This window comes from Letharia lupina (genome assembly GCF_014066315.1).
Source record: "Letharia lupina isolate WasteWater1 chromosome Unknown contig_3, whole genome shotgun sequence".
Lineage (NCBI taxonomy): Eukaryota > Fungi > Ascomycota > Lecanoromycetes > Lecanorales > Parmeliaceae > Letharia > Letharia lupina.
Genome location: NW_023502972.1, coordinates 1,181,882 through 1,197,424, shown reverse-complemented (window position 1 = coordinate 1,197,424; position 15,543 = coordinate 1,181,882). Strand labels below are relative to the sequence as shown.

The 15,543-nt window shown below is 51.7% G+C and overlaps 6 protein-coding genes across 6 annotated transcripts; 3 read left to right on the top strand and 3 right to left on the bottom strand.

The window, feature by feature from the left end:
* Positions 1 to 1,611: 1,611 nt before the first annotated feature.
* HO133_007224 (uncharacterized protein) lies at positions 1,612 to 3,080 on the top strand (the record flags this gene model as incomplete). The annotated part of the gene is given in 2 exon segments (XM_037298117.1): positions 1,612 to 2,130; positions 2,148 to 3,080. 2 exon segments carry the CDS (start codon positions 1,612 to 1,614, stop codon positions 3,078 to 3,080), a joined length of 1,452 nt encoding a protein of 483 aa, XP_037156752.1.
* Positions 3,081 to 3,541: 461 nt separating this feature from the next.
* On the bottom strand, positions 3,542 to 5,215 carry HO133_007223 (uncharacterized protein; the record flags this gene model as incomplete). Its single annotated transcript, XM_037298116.1, has 1 exon — positions 3,542 to 5,215. The coding sequence occupies one exon, from the start codon at positions 5,213 to 5,215 to the stop codon at positions 3,542 to 3,544; it is 1,674 nt and encodes a 557-aa protein (XP_037156751.1).
* Positions 5,216 to 6,157: 942 nt separating this feature from the next.
* Positions 6,158 to 6,610, top strand: HO133_007222 (uncharacterized protein; the record flags this gene model as incomplete). The annotated part of the gene is made up of 1 exon (XM_037298115.1): positions 6,158 to 6,610. One exon carries the CDS (start codon positions 6,158 to 6,160, stop codon positions 6,608 to 6,610), a length of 453 nt encoding a protein of 150 aa, XP_037156750.1.
* A 316-nt stretch (positions 6,611 to 6,926) lies between these two features.
* On the bottom strand, positions 6,927 to 9,761 carry HO133_007221 (uncharacterized protein; the record flags this gene model as incomplete). Its single annotated transcript, XM_037298114.1, has 2 exons — positions 6,927 to 9,241; positions 9,296 to 9,761. 2 exons carry the CDS (start codon positions 9,759 to 9,761, stop codon positions 6,927 to 6,929), a joined length of 2,781 nt encoding a protein of 926 aa, XP_037156749.1.
* A 1,125-nt stretch (positions 9,762 to 10,886) lies between these two features.
* Positions 10,887 to 12,005, top strand: HO133_007220 (uncharacterized protein; the record flags this gene model as incomplete). The annotated part of the gene is made up of 4 exons (XM_037298113.1): positions 10,887 to 11,328; positions 11,417 to 11,550; positions 11,600 to 11,622; positions 11,669 to 12,005. The coding sequence occupies 4 exons, from the start codon at positions 10,887 to 10,889 to the stop codon at positions 12,003 to 12,005; spliced, it is 936 nt and encodes a 311-aa protein (XP_037156748.1).
* A 508-nt stretch (positions 12,006 to 12,513) lies between these two features.
* HO133_007219 (uncharacterized protein) lies at positions 12,514 to 15,535 on the bottom strand (the record flags this gene model as incomplete). The annotated part of the gene is made up of 5 exons (XM_037298112.1): positions 12,514 to 14,286; positions 14,348 to 14,578; positions 14,642 to 14,721; positions 14,767 to 14,819; positions 14,928 to 15,535. The coding sequence occupies 5 exons, from the start codon at positions 15,533 to 15,535 to the stop codon at positions 12,514 to 12,516; spliced, it is 2,745 nt and encodes a 914-aa protein (XP_037156747.1).
* Positions 15,536 to 15,543: the final 8 nt, after the last annotated feature.

The following is a 15,543-nucleotide window of genomic DNA, read 5'->3' as shown; positions in this document are numbered from 1 at the left end:
ATTATCCACGTGACCACGAGATCAGCAGTGCAACGAAATCATGACTAAGAGGACGGCTCACATTCACCGCCATAGGATTTGTAGCCATCGTTGCTTCCAAACACCAACGCTCGGGTTGTGATCGAGACATGAACGGCGTCACCTGCGCAACATGCGTCTCCTCATCCTTTCCGAACTAGCTGTTGTCCATCCGAATTTCCTCATAATGTGCATGCTTTGAGAATACAGTGTTGCTGCCAGGCCGTCCACGGTATCTGTCAACCAACATAGACTCGCAAAGGGAGAGGTCACAGCTGCTCGTTACAGCCATGTTGCCGTATGCAAGGTCAGCCATCCTCCGTTCTCGCGCAGATATTCAGCTCGGAGTAGAGGACAGGCTCTAGCTTTTTGCCCCTGCACGATCATCCTCCCCACCTGATCTTTCCATGTTCGAGACTCGGATGATCGTCTCTGCATAATGCAACGTTGCGCCTATCTCCGCATCTCATTCGGCTACTACGCACTCCACACACCCATCTCGCAGCACCAGCAGGTAACCCCGCGTGAACCTTAATATAAAACAATATATAACGCAACCGTAAGACGGCCCCAATTGCCTCATAGAACCTTTGAGGATTTTCTTCGGCCGGCGTCGGTGTCCAAGCGGTCTAGCAGGCGGCACAGGGCACACTCCCGTTCGTCTATGTCACCTTGCACGTCATGCCTGGAAGAAAGTCGTATCTGGTGTTCAGCTTTGCCCCTGCTGCTCATGGGTCATGACGGAGGAAGGAAGGTGTAGCTGCGCTGCTCAAGACAGTATTTCTCGGGGAAAAGGTGAAACAACTGCAAGGCGGCATCTTATCGCAGCACACCAAGTTGATAGCTACCTTCCGTTAGGGCAAAGGAGCGATGACGGGCAGGGTGCAGACACGCTACTGCGTCATTCACATGGCTCGTTTCAGGGTCGTTCTCAAAGGTAAGGTAAGGTATGTACTCGTACCTTAGTGCTCGGTAAGTCAGACCCCGCAGCGTGTCCCCGACTCCCCATTGGTAGACTTGGTAGATTAAGTTTCAGCGCCAGGAGCTTAGCATTGCTGAATAAAGAGTGGGAATCCACTTCCCCGGGTCTTGGCAGCGTTTTAGTGTTGCTACAAGCCTGCAAGGGTACGGTAAGGTACTTTACTTTACCTTACTCACTTACTTTAAGGTACCGTACCTTAGTCCCTTTTTATTGTAGACTGTACCTTATCTTAGTGGTGTAGGGCGAGGACATGGGCAGGGATAGGGTAAAGTAGAGTACAACGTTGCTCTGTCTCTCTATCGAGCTGTGCCCCACTCGCTAAGTACTTTCTCTTACTTGAGGGACAATGCGGCTTATGTCTCATTCCATCTTCCTGCATTCGCGAGCACATGTCTCTTCCTTAGCTTTTCTTGCTCATGATTACTGCTCTGTCCTATCGATATTGTCTCCTTCAATGCTGAAAAAGGCCCATTCAAGAATAGTCTCCGTCGTCCACTGTCTCAACAGTACTGTCTGTTGAGCACAGGCTTTTCATGCCACAAGAACACCATATCTTGTCCTGAGTTGACGCTTTCAAGCGCTCTCATTGACCCAGCGAGTAATCGCCCGTCATGGCCGTGACAGCGACCCCCAGCCAGGTCAATGCAATGATGATAACAGAAAGAGTCACTTCCATATTCTCTCTTCTCGGCATTCTCTTCATCCTGGCCACCTTTCTTCTGGGAAGAGGCTTCGACAAACCAATCAACCGGCTTTTCTTCTTCGCATCATTCAGTAACTTAGGCATGAACATTGCAGCCTTGATTGCCGAAGATGGCGTTTCTGCAGGCCAGAATTCGTCGCTGTGCCAATTCCAGGCTTTTGCTATACAATGGTACGTGGAGACGAAAGTTGCAATGCTCTTTGTAGCACCTAACGTTCAGTGTAGGTTTCTTGGAGTGGATACCCTCTGGGCTTTGTGCATGGGCTTCAATGTTTACCTCGCCTTGTTCCGTGGATGGACCTCAGAGCGCATGCGGAGACAAGAGTGGAAATACTTCCTCGCGTGCTATGGATGCTCCTTCATACCAGCCCTGGTATATCTTTTCGTGAACACCAAAAGCCGAGGAAAGATATACGGTCCAGCTCTCGTAAGTACAAGATATAGTTCAGAGAAGCAATCGTTGACGCCATGTTAAGCTCTGGTGTTGGGTGTCCCCGAAATGGGACTTTCTCCGCGTGGCAACCCTCTACGGCATCGTGTGGTAAATCCGACTCTCCCCAGCCCACACATGCACCACTGATCTCACCTCAACCCAGGGTCGCACTCCTCTTCGCCTGGATCATCTACCTGATGGCTTTCCGCAAAGTGTGGAACAACCGCCACCAACTCCAAGGCTTCTTCAACCCCTTCAACGAAAACCCCTTCGAAGGCACCGTCACCACCGAAGTCGACGTCACAACCTACGCCCGCCGCGACTCCGCCCTCAAACCCACCGGTCACACCACCACCGCCACCGACGCCGACCCCGCCATCCCCGGCACCGAACCCGCCCAAACGGCCGGCTTCGACCCCTACAGCGTCAACGTCGAAGCCGGCCCCCCCGCCCCGCCGCACCGGCACCACCGGAGCGACCCCTCCTCCGCCTCCGCCGCCCCGGACCTCCTCCGCGTGCGCGCCCTGACCCGCACCGCCGCCCTCCGCGAGACGAACCCCGAAGCCTGGCTCTACGCCCGCGTCGCCTTCCTCTTCTTCGGCGCGCTGCTCCTCTCCTGGGTGCCCTCGAGCGCGAACCGGCTCTACGCCCTCGCCCACCCGGCCCGCTACAGCTTCGGCCTCAACTACGCCGAAGCCCTCGTGCTGCCCCTGCAGGGCTTCTGCAACGCCCTCGTCTACGCCGTCACGTCGCGCTCCGCGTGCCGCGACCTGTGGCGCTCGGTGGCGGGGACGGGCGGCGGCGGGGGAGGGGCGGTGGGGGGGAAGGCGGCGTCGGGGGGTGGGAAGGGGGCGGATACGAGGTTGGAGCGGTTTGCGGGTCGGAGGACGAGTCGGAGGTTGGAGAGTGATGAGAGTAGCGTCGCTAGTTTGAGGGGGCATTGATGGATGGAGCTATGGGGAGGGGTTTTTGTTTTGGGGAGGGCTACTTGGAATTGATGTTAGATGATATCCCTCAATGGTTTTGTATTTGATGACAGGGATGTTTTTTTGGGGGATGATCCCCGAGTGGAGAACGGCATATTTGGCTTGCAAAGATGAAAAGGAACGAAGTTTAAGTACTGTGTTCCATAGAGAGAATCATGCTACTAAGTATTATGCTACATCATGATCTCGTGACAAGATTGAGACATCCTCCACTGAATCTCGCTGCGACGAAGCCATCCCGACAGGCGTTGCATCCAACTTCTCTGTGATACCGGAAGGATCTGATCTCGAACACGACGAAGACATCCTCTCCTGGAATTCACTGCGACAGCGCCATTCCGACAGGCGTTGCATCCAACTTCTCTGTGATACCGGAAGTATCTGATTTCGAACACGATGAAGACATCCTCTGCTGGATCTCATCGCGACAAAGCTATTCCGACGGGCGCTGCATCCAATCCCTCTGTGTTACCGGAGGTGTCTTCCCCGTAAAGGCGCAGGCGACTCAGGCATGTATACTTGACATTGCCCCAGTTGGAGTTGACCCGGACCGCAACTCTGTTCGTGCTCACGCCATAATCGACGAGGGACAGAGGTACCAGGAAAGACTGCAAGCGTTGATTGGTCCAAATGTTGTACTCCCAACGCCCAACAGGGACGAAATCGAACGGGAGAGCTTGGTCGCCGATGGTCTTGCCTTGAGGCGAAGAGTCTTCGAGTAGAGACGGATCCATGATGGTGATAGCCTCGCGGACGGCCGCGCGAGTCCTATCATCGGGAATATGGATCCACAATTCGACTTCTCTTGGAGAACTGCCCATGAAACCGACCGGCATTTCGTCCATAGCGGCGTGTTCAACGACGAGTTCCGTGGGTGCGATGGTGCGCGATAATGCGACGGTGAGTTGGAGCTTTCCATTGGATGGTGGAGCGCACCAGGCATCATCTACCGGATCACTCCATGGGCTGAGGGCTGCGTACTGCGGTGCTGAGAGTGAGATCTGCGGACAATTCTGAGATTTGAACATTGACCAAGGCCAGCCATCCGGAGTCCAGGTCGGATCGCATTCGGAGACTGTCGGTGAGGAGAGATAAAGGTCGATACCGGTACCGAAGCCAGGAGTAAACCAGTTGACCTGGTGCTTAGCCGTAGTAGCGTCGACAGATATAGAATCGAACGAGAGGTCCTGCACGCGCTGTTCAACCTTGCTGACGCGGTGGTGAAGTATTTGAATCTTTGGGGAGGCCGTACGGAAGTCTTGAGAGAGTTCGGATTCGTTGCCAAGTCCGAGCATGGGAGTGCGTTTGACTTCGTAGCAGAAAAGGAGTCCGATCAGAAAGATAAGAACGAGCAACACATCTCTCACCAACACGGCCGGCGACCATGGATATATGAAGCGGTACGCTGGTGGCTGGGGCGGAAATCCGTTGAAATGTAGCTCGTCCGGCTCGTTGACACGACTATGGATGCTGTCTTCGATGATAATATTGGATGTGCGATTGCGACCTTCCGCGTTGAATCCGCCGCGACGAGGAGCCCAGAAGTACCTAGAGAAGAAGCTTTGTTGCGCGGGCGGCTCGCTCTGATGGTCATCGAAAGAATGTTGCACGGACGGCTCGCTCTGATTGCCATCAATAGAAGGTTGCACGGGCGGCCCGCTCTGGTTGCTATCAGTAGAAGAAGAGCGACGCTGGATAGTAGAGAACATATGATCGACGACGGGCTGGCTGACCCCTCGGCTGGACTCTGGTTCCTCCGGAAGCGCTGGAAGTCTAGGGGAAGTGTTGGCAGTCGGAGACTCCGGAGCTTGAGCTTTAGAAACAGCGTTGGCGATTGGGTTGATGGCTTGGTTCACGCCAATTTGAGCAGACAAAAGCTGTGCTCTTGCTGACTTTCCCTCTGTGCCATAGGCACGAGTTACTTGGCTGCCAACGGTCGGCTTATCATCTTCTGCCAACGGCGCCGCAGAGCCGACACGGCGAGAGCGTCCACGGCTGGAGGCACCGACGGAGGCGGCACCGGTGGACGCAGCTCCCGTGGAGCGTGCCTTGGAGGCAGAGCGGGTGACGCGCTGGTGCGCTCCGGTAGACATGCTTTCAGGTGTTGCTGGTGAAATGCTTGGGCTTAGGTGGTGTGTGTGTTGAAAGTTGTGTATTAGTCGAGCGGATTGGACCGAAGCTTGCCAGAAGCAGAGGTGTTGCAAAGGTTGTTTGGTGGTTGTAGGCTTGCCAGAAGCTGCAGATTAAAGATGTGTAAGTGGAACGATTGCTTGCCAGAAGCTTTATGAATGAAATGGGGTGGATTGTGCGTATATGTTTGTAGATGTTGTAGATGTGAAAAGTGGAAAGCTTGGAAGGAATTAAGTAGGAGGAAAGCTCACAATCTGGCGCTAGTGAAAAAGAGGAGGCTGGTCTTTTTTCCCGCTCTGAACTTGAAGGTATTCACTCCTGTGACTAGTATTGACGGTTTTACCACGCTATTGTTGCTGCGCCTAATTCCTATTGACCAAATTCCGAGTCGACTCCAAGAATACCATTCACGCAGACCTTTCCTATTGATCGCTATTGTCACGGCGCTTCGCAACTCGTCCGGCTCGACGGGCACCTCCTCCACATATGTTGATGTCTGACGCTGAATATTGAGTCGGGATGCCTGCTCTTCGCGGCGGCAATACTCGTGGTATCAGGCATTTAGAATCCTTTGTCGGTGGACTTAATGGTATTTATTACGATACTCTTATGCTTGTGAGAGACTCAAAGCTTGGAATGAAGAATGTTCGCCGCATGCAGTTTGTGAAGAGGTTCTTTGTTGATGTTCGCCAGCTGCACACGCGCTCATGCGCGGGCGGCTACGGCTCATCATTGCCAAGACTCAGCCACACTTCGGGAAACTCGGACTCGTCAGACTGCCAGGCAGACACAATCCCATCACCACTCTGCCGTTTCTGACTGACAGAACCATCAACAACGACCTCAGAACTACCAGCTAGCATCCTTTATCCACTCCTCCGTCGAACGTATCCACCTTCAGAACCATGTGCAGCGGCGACATCTGCCTCGGCCTCCTGGCCATCCTCTTCCCCCCCATCGCCGTCTGGATCAAGTCAGGCATCTGCACCGCTGACAGCCTCATCAACATCCTTCTCTGCACCCTCGGTTACCTCCCAGGCCTCCTCCACGCCTGGTACATCATCTCCCTCTACCCTGAACCCGACGATTATGAATACCAAACCATACCCAGCGACCAGGGTGAGAACGGGCGAGTCACGCACTACTATGTGAACCACCAGCCCAGTAACGAAGCATTGAGGCAGCAAAATCAGCCGCACGGGGGCCAGCATATGTATGTTCCTGGACCGCAGCAGCAGAGGGGGTATGGCACGGTGCCCCAGCAAGAGGGACAGCAGGCGGGAGGGGAGAGCGCTCAGGGAGGGGTACCGCCGTCATATGAGCAGGCGATTCAGGGGGACAACAAACTGCAGAAGTGAACATGGAAGATTTCTACCGCAGGGGACTCAATAGCTGATTAGGTAGCTGGGCTTTGCAGTGAGGTTTTCGCAGCGATGGCCTTCATGAGGTATAATGGTGGCGTTCTGGTAGAGAAAACTGTATGATATGTGCAAGGCTTTGGAAATATTCTCTGATCGCCCCTGAGATTTTCCCTCACGATGTGTCCAAAGATTCATTATGTACAAGCATCCTATGTATTCAGATGGCTAAGTCGCCGAGCAACGATGCAACGAAGGGAACTTAGATCAAGGCTCTGCAAAACGCCGCCAAGCCAAAACGCCGTTGCCCTTTAATCTACAATCTGCTCTCAATCCCCGCAAGATGCTGTTCCCCAGGCCAATGAGCTTCTGGCCAGACATGTCGCATTGCCTCCCATATATGTCCAACGTGGATTATCTCCAAACCCTCCTTCACTTCTTCCGGCAAATCCTTGACGTCCTTCCGGTTGTGGTTGGGTAGTAGCACAGTTCTGACTCCTGCCCTCAGAGCACCGATCAACTTCTCCTTGATACCACCTACGGGCATGACTCTGCCTCTTAGGCTGACTTCACCTGTCATGGCGATAGTAGGAGGCACTGCCTTGCCGCTGAATAATGAGATGAGAGCGATCGTGTGCGCCAACCCCGCGGATGGGCCGTCCTTTGGTATAGCACCGCTAGGACAATGGACATGAACGCTGCGATTCTTCATGATGTCTTCATTCGCATCTGTTGTAAGGCCAAGGTCATACGAATGCGCTTTAACCCATGTTAGAGCCACCTCAACGCTTTCCTTCAGCACATCACCGAGCTTTCCCGTCAGCTGCACACGACCCGAGCCAGGCATATCCGCAACTTCGATGAAAAGAATACTGCCTTGGCCGCCGGAGCTGTAGGCAACGAGACCCGTGACGATGCCAGGGACAGATCTCTTCTCTGCAATTTCCTCATCGAAGCGCTCGATGCCGAGGATCTCTTCGAGATCAGACATGGATATGTGGGGATTGTATTTGTTGAGGGTAGAAGTATCTCTTGCATCAGCATATTCAACGGCTTTGTAGCGGCAGACAGAACCAATCTCGCGTTCGAGATTGCGAACTCCAGATTCGCGGGTGTATGATGTTATGATTGTGTCAACAACGTTGTCATCGAAATGGATGTCGGAGGTGGAAAGAGCATTGGTCGCGATTTGCTTGGGGATGAGATGTTGATTCGCAATGTGGCGCTTCTCGACAGTCGTGTAGCCGGATAGCTGGATCGTTTCCATTCTGTCGAGAAGAGGAGGTGGTATCGTATCGAGACTGTTTGCAGTGGCGATGAAGAGGACTTTGCTAAGGTCTATTGGAATGTTGATATAATGGTCGTTGAATGAGTGATTCTGTTCGGGGTCGAGGACTTCTAGCATAGCAGCTGATGGATCTCCGTGGAAGTTGGAGCCACCCACTTTGTCGATCTCATCAAGGAGGAACACTGGATTGTTCACGCCGACCTTCTTCAAGCCGTTAACAATCAAACCTGGCATTGCAGCGACATACGTCCTCCTATGGCCGCGGATTTCTGCCTCATCACGCACACCACCAAGCGAGATGCGGTGGAACTTGCGTCCAAGCGCAGTCGCTACGGACTTCGCAAGGCTGGTCTTGCCTGTCCCTGGAGGGCCGACGAGAAGCAATATGGGTGACTTGTCGACTCGGCGATTACTCTGGAGTATCTGTATCTTAGTCGAGTCAGCCTCGGTCTCGGCTGAGGGTGTCTCCGAGTCTGATTCGTCGTCCCCCGGAGGAGCAGCTTCTTCCCTAGCTCTGGAAATTTGGGCTTCAATGTCCGAATTGAGTGCCTGTTTCAGTCTCAGCACAGCGAGATACTCGAGCAGACGCTTCTTGATCTTTTGCAAGCCATAATGGTCATCATCGAGCTGTTTTCGTGCCCGCTTCAGCGTTTCTACGCCAAGCTGGGCTTCAGTCGAAGCGCTCCACGGAACTTCAGCAAGTGTCTCGATGTAGGTCCTGCAGACACCGAATTCAGCCTGCGCAGGGTTCATCTTCTTCAGTCTCTTCAGCTCTCTGTCTGCCACCTTCTGCGCTTCAGGTGTAAGCTTGGCCTCAGCAATCTTTTTCTTGAGTTCTTCAAGCTCGTTCGGCTCCTCATCGCCACCTTCATCGCCTGCCCCTGGAGCAGAGAAGCCAGGATTGAAACCTCCAAAGCCATTCATCGCTCGACTAATCAGAGCGTCCCTATCTTTGCGACTGATGTTGTTGATGTTTAGACCCTGATTCGCTGGAATCGTGCTCGTGATTGCTGTGATCTTGACACTCCCTTTCATCCCTTGTATCTGCCGCGAAAGCAACTCAATGACGTGATTCAATCTGTCTTTAACGTCCAAGGCAGCCAATACCCGTAATTTTTCCTCCAAAGAGGCTTCGACAATATTGGTCATGAAATCCGCAAGTACACCAGCGTCTGCCAACCCTTTTTTCGACACATATAGCTCCAGGCGTCTGGCGAGAAGAGGCGACAGGTTTGTAGAAGATCGGGGCAGGAATGAAGCAACTCGAACGAGGGTAAGAAGTTCGCGAGATAGCTGTTTGAGATGTTCGAAGAGTGCTTGCGTTTCAGCATCTGTCACCATCACTACAGAGAGAATTGTCAACAGTTAGCCTCAGCGACTGGTTTCGGTCTGCATACCCTCTTCATCCAAGTAGGCCACTTCTGCCTCGAAATATGGCCTCATTTGAGTGAATCTGTCGATTCTGAATCTCCTAACGCCCTCCACAATCAACGATAGATCGTCGGCTCTGCGCCCTTGGACACCAGAGATCTTGGCCACTGTGCCATACATGAATAGATCTCGGTGATCAGCCTCGCCGGGATTAGTATCTTCATCGTCAATTTGTCGTGTCTTCTTCGGATTTCCATCTTCAAGCAGTTGCTGGCCATCTGACCGGAGCAGAGGAGAATTGATGGGCACACATCCGATCGAGATGGCAGTGGCGTCTGGCCTGGGCCGTCTGTCTTTGGTAAAGACCGAGGTGAGGAGTGCTGGTATATCTGTTCGATTGGCTACTGGTATACGAAGGGTGATTCCTGGTAAGAGTACTGACCCCTTGGGTAAAGGAAGGATCGGGAGAGTTTGGGACTTGCTTTGGCCCATGTTTCAAATACGTCGACGGCCAGCTGAGAACGTCGCCGTTAGTTTAGATTTTTAGTTAGAATGGTGTCAGGAAACTTCAGTGAGAACTGTGAAGACTGAAGGCTTTAGGAATCTATGAAACTCGTCTACTGCGTTGTAAATTAATAGAGCGATGAATCATGAACGATGATGCTTATGATTGTCCTAGAGGAGCCAGAGAGCCGAGGCTCGTTTACGCGCTAGTGATACTGATCCAACCACATTAAGTTAGACTACTCGTATACATATGTCGAAAATCATCGTCGTTTTCTTCCGCGAGCTCCGCTTCCCCATGCTTCGTCATTTCAACAGCAGAGCAATGCATCAGTCAAGCATAATGGCATCGATCTACTTTGTCGCTGATTAGAGCTTCCAATGGAACACTCGTTCGCATGAATGGGACATTCTAGGATTAGAAAGCTGGACTACCCTTTTGCTCGACTTGCATCATGCGAAGTGATAGGGGCTTTTCTCCCTTTCAGTGTTCTTCATTTACATGCGAGCCATGCTTTGCTTGAATTTTTGTAGGAGCGCGCGCCCATGTACCATCTCCAACGCGCTCTTACCGCCAACTGCTGCCCTACCTCGACTTGCGACGCCGGAAACCTCTAGATTCATGTCAGTGGAGCAATCTTGGAATGTTTGTCGTCTTGTAACAGTCCAGCGTTACCTATCATGCGTGCCTCAACGACGTCATCCGCTTCCTTCGACCCAATATCACCCATTTAGTCTTACTCAATCCGCGATTTGGCCACCACGACTCCCGCCACTGACAATCTTGCGGTCTTTCATAACTCAGTATTCACCCAATCTTCGATCAGACATTGCTTGATACATAGAGATCCACACTTGAGATCTTATGCAACAGCATATGACCCGTTTGCAATCCTGTTACAGCCGCTCGATCCCTCGTGTCGCCGTCAAAGCGTGAGAAGGGGCTTTGCCATTAGTCTCCCAGTACTCATAATCTATCTTTTTCTCTATCTGCTGAACTTCGTGCCACAGGAGTCCAAAATATACCAACAACACAAGAGCATTGTTGCCCGCTTCTGGAGTTATCATAGGCATGAGGCCTTTCAGAATGTTGCCAGTCTGGATACTTACGTCATGTCACAATTTATCCATGATGGCCTCATACGTCTGGTGATCGATTCACTGATCCTCATCGGAGTCGCAAGTATATTGGGCTCGGTCTTCAATCTTCGTACGTTTTTCGCCGTCTATGTTCTTGGAGGTTTCCTTGCGGCAACTGCGGACTGTGCGTGGGCTCAAATTACCAAACCGTGCCGAAATTTTTCACGAGCACAATGTGATGAAGCCTCCACGTCTGCTAGCCTGATAAATGACGCCTCTGCCGAAATTGCCAGACTCAGCGCCTCCTCACGGGTCTACACTATCAGAGGTTTTGGCAAGCTACTGATTAATTCGGAGGATTTTGAGGAGTTGAAGAGACAATGTAAGGTGGTGGAAACGTACTGCCCTCAAGTAAAAGACTGGGATAGATGGAGCAAGCAAATTTGGGCGGCGAGTGGATCTTTAGTCTGCCTATGTATGCCAACGACCCGTAGGGGCGTCTGCTCCTTTTCTCTTCCATGCAACCAGACTTTACTTAGATACTGACGTGGCGCAACATCTAGTAAGCGTTGCAACATTGATAAGACCGCGGACCATCATAATTTTTATTGGGCGTCAGGGCAAGCGTCCAGTTATACAAGCTAAATGCGGGCATTTTTGTCTTCAATCTTTGCATGCCGTTTGCGACCATTTCTCGGTGAGCAATCAGCCCTGGAGCATTGCAACAACAGTTGACGATATCACAGCTGGAATCACCTGGACTGTTTGGGTGGTTAAGTAGCTGCTGTGCTTTTGTGGTTACTGTGGCTACGCAGGGGTCACATAGGAGTGTTGGCGTCAGGTTTGAAAGCATTGGACGCATTGAATAAGCACGCAAGAAGGCTCTCGGTGGACTGGCCATTTGCGATGGCCGTCTTCGCTATTTGCGCTATGGGAGATGTGATTGTGTATGCCCATCGAACCACGAAGACCGGAGCGCAAGACTCGAAGGCAGCAAGAGTACCAGATCAACGTGCAGACGAGACTGGGAAACCCCTAACAGGAGAAACGAAAGAGAATACAGCCAACGACATAGAGACGCAGGAAGGCACTTCAGCCAACCGGCGGGCAGCTGGAAATGATGACAGGGCTTCGGAAAATGACCGAGAATAGACTTTCCAAAAGCGATACGATACTGTGAGTCCTTGTTCCGCGCGTTTCCTCTTCTAGCACTACAGCATTCTATGATGATTCAACCAAAAAGCATAGTTCAGCTGATGGTCCAAGGACCAGATGAACGAAGAAAATGTCATCATCTTTCGCTCCTATCTGAGAATCTCTTTATTTTTGGAACTTTTCTATGCTCGCTTATACACGTTGAGGGCATGTGGCTGACCGTCCTCATGCTTGAGTCTAGTTGATCGTCTGACCTGTTGCTGCCAGCCACATGCACTGATGCATTGGTCCAAATGTAGTAAACAACCATGGCAATGGCTCACAACGATTTCAAGCCGTGAAGCTCACGGGTTAGCCAATCCTAATCTACTGGGACTTGAAACAGGCCAATAGCATACAAGTCGAAGGTGGCCAAGGTCAAGTATCGAAGTATTTGGCAAGTCATCTCAACATGGGTATTATAACTAGCTTCTCCAAATCTATCTACCAGCAACCTTCATCGCTACTACCTCCTCTTCCCAGGCCTGGCATTCTTTTCCTTCCTCCTCTCCTTCATCCCCCTCTCCTTCCTTACATCATCAACCCCTTTGATCTCACTCTTCCCCTTGCCCTCTCTGAATCTCCCCCTCCTCTCCTCTTTCGCCTTATCCACCATCTTCTTCCTCTTGTAGAAGTCATCCCTGTACTTATCCGCATCTTTCGGCGCATCTTCCTTCTTGTGCTTCCATCTCTTCCCTCCGCCTCCTCCATTGGCCCTGTTGCTAGCTGTCTCCGCTTCGCCGGTGCGCGGGAGTCGGTCGATCTTATTCGACTTCCTCCACGCATCAAACCTCCCACTCCTAAAACTCGCCGCAATCTTCTGCCCGCTCTCCCCTCTAATCATCTTCGCGCCTTTACTCCCATCCTCATCATTAGCTCTCGCAACGTACTTCTTACTTTTCTTGTCCCAACGCATGCCACTCGGACGGCTCGGTTGTGCAAAGCCCTTGGCCCCGTCATCGTTCGCCAAGTCCATAGCGACATCACGGGCGGCGAGGACAAAATTGTTGGAGTTACCACCAGAGTGCACGCCGTATCCCCGGTCTTCGGCTAGATTTACGGAAGTCGGCGTGTAGGACATGAAGAACGAGGGATCTTTGTAGCCATCGATTTTAGTTCGGTCACCTTTGGTAGGCTCGGACTGCGTAAAGGTCACTTCGAGCTCGTCTTCAGATGCAGAATCCATGTCTACGTCGAGTTCTGGTGGCTCGCTTTCGTCAGGACCACGATCGTGGATATCTTTTACCGGCGTATTGGGAACGATATCCTCGGCAGATATCTTGAGCTCTGCACGTTCGAGTGCATCTTTCTTCCGGCGCTGATTGTCTACGGTTATTCGTCGCTTTTTCATGACTTCAGCAGCTTCACTAGTAGCACCTTTCTTGCCGATTTCGAAAACGGTCTCCTGTGGTCTAAAACCGCTCACACGGGCAAGCATCTTGGCCCTTTCGATCTCGGCATAGTTTGTTTCGTCTTGGAATAACGGGTGCAACGCCATCCAGCTCTTGGACGCAGTCGCTTCTTTCGCTCTCCTCGCAGACTCGCTCGAAGCCGCATTTCGCGTCTTAAGGTAGAGTCTTTCGCCCTTGTATGCAACAGAGCGCAGTGCCAGCAGGTCTGAGTCTTCGTCAAGCAGCTTGCTGACCCATTCGCAATTCCTTTCTAGCCGGTCCCTCATCAAACTGCCTACAACAACGTCTTCGGCGTAATTGGTATCATTGCCTCCATCTTGACCAAGCAGTAATCTTCTTCCGAGAAACAGTTGTAGATCTAGTAGGTATGGCGCATCGGATTCTCGAACCAAGCTGTAGCTCCATCCTTTTTTACCAGCTCTTGCTGTCCGACCCACCCGATGAACAAAGACTTTTGGCTGGGCTGGAAAGTCGTAATTGATGACGTTCGCTAGAATGGGAATATCGATACCTCTCGCGGCAACGTCGGTCACCACTAGGATATTTGTCATGCCGGTTCGGAAATCCTGGACTTGCATCTTTCTCGCTGTCTGGTCCAAGGAGCCATAAGCGTGAGACACAGCGAACCCTGATTGCCGCAGAAGAGCCGCAAGATAGTCTACGTGATGCTTGGTGGCTGAAAAGACAATGGTAGAGTGCTCTGTAGGGGACTCGTGCGGCTTCGCACCATCAACTTCTCCCCGCTTTCTCTTTTTGTTGTTCTTACTGGCTTCCTCTTTTGCTCGATTTGCCGCCTCTGTCTGGCCCGTTGGGATCTTGATGATATGCTGTTCAACGTTCTTGAGTCAGAAGAGTGTACTTCTCAATGAAGGATCGAACTCAACTTACGCTCAGGACATGTAATAACGCCCCTTCCTTCTCTGCACTCTTCATAGTGAAGAACGCGCTTTGAAGATCAGGCGAGATTTTACTCTCGGCATCCAGCCGCACGAGATTCGGCTCTTGTAGACCAGCTCTGGCAAACTCAACAAGGGATTTTGGTAGAGTAGCTGAGAACAGTAGCGTCTGTCTTGATTGAGGTAGAGCTGTCAAAATCTCGGTCAATTGTGCTGCGAAACCCTAGGATTAATAGTTATTAAGTTATACTCTAGAGTAAGATCGATAGCTATTAGATAGATTTACCGTTTCATATAAGCGGTCGGCTTCATCGAAGACCACAAATCGTATAGATGATAGGTCCAACCCCATTTCCACTTTCAAATCTGCAAGACATTAGCATTGATACTGGGCGATGGGGTTGAACTTACGCAGAAATCTTCCGGGGGTAGCAATCACGATATCTGGATTTGCCGACATAAAGCTGAGTAAAGGTTTTTGAGGTTAGCTTTGCCTGTTCCGGTGAGGGTACCGAGCCTTGAAACATGCCTGGAGAGCAATCATCCCCCAGGCGTGCTCCAATAATACGTACGAGAATTGTTCCTCTAACGAGTCTCCTCCTACAAGTAGCACGCACTTCAGATCGGTCCCTCTCCCAAGCTCTTTGACCACCTTCAAAGTTTGCAAAGCAAGCTCCCTACTAGGGGATAAGATCAACGCTCTTGCCCCCACTTTAGCACTATGACTCTTCAACTTCTCGATCATTGGTATCACAAATGCGGCAGTTTTTCCTGAACCTGTCCTGGCCATTCCCACTACATCTTGGCCGTCGATGACGAGAGGTATAGTCTTCCGCTGGATTGGCGTTGGCACAGAATAGCCCTTTCGAGTGATTGCTTTCAGCAAAATCGCACTGAGACCCATAGCCTGGAATCCGCCGCCCTTCACGCTTCTACCCTTGATGTTCGATGCTTTGCGATTCACCGCAGCTTGCGTTTCCGCAATGAATCCTGCATCATCTGAACTGAAATCGCCTTCTAGATCTGGCATGTCCCCAGGTCCCAGCATTCGAGCTTTGCGGTCTGAATGCTGCGTTTGCCCATCGTCTTCGGAGCCGGCACTGCTGCCATCATGGAGGAGGGCTCCTGAAATATCGACCTCGTTTTCCGAGGCCGCTGGGGATGGCGCTCGGTGAGGCATTGCGACTG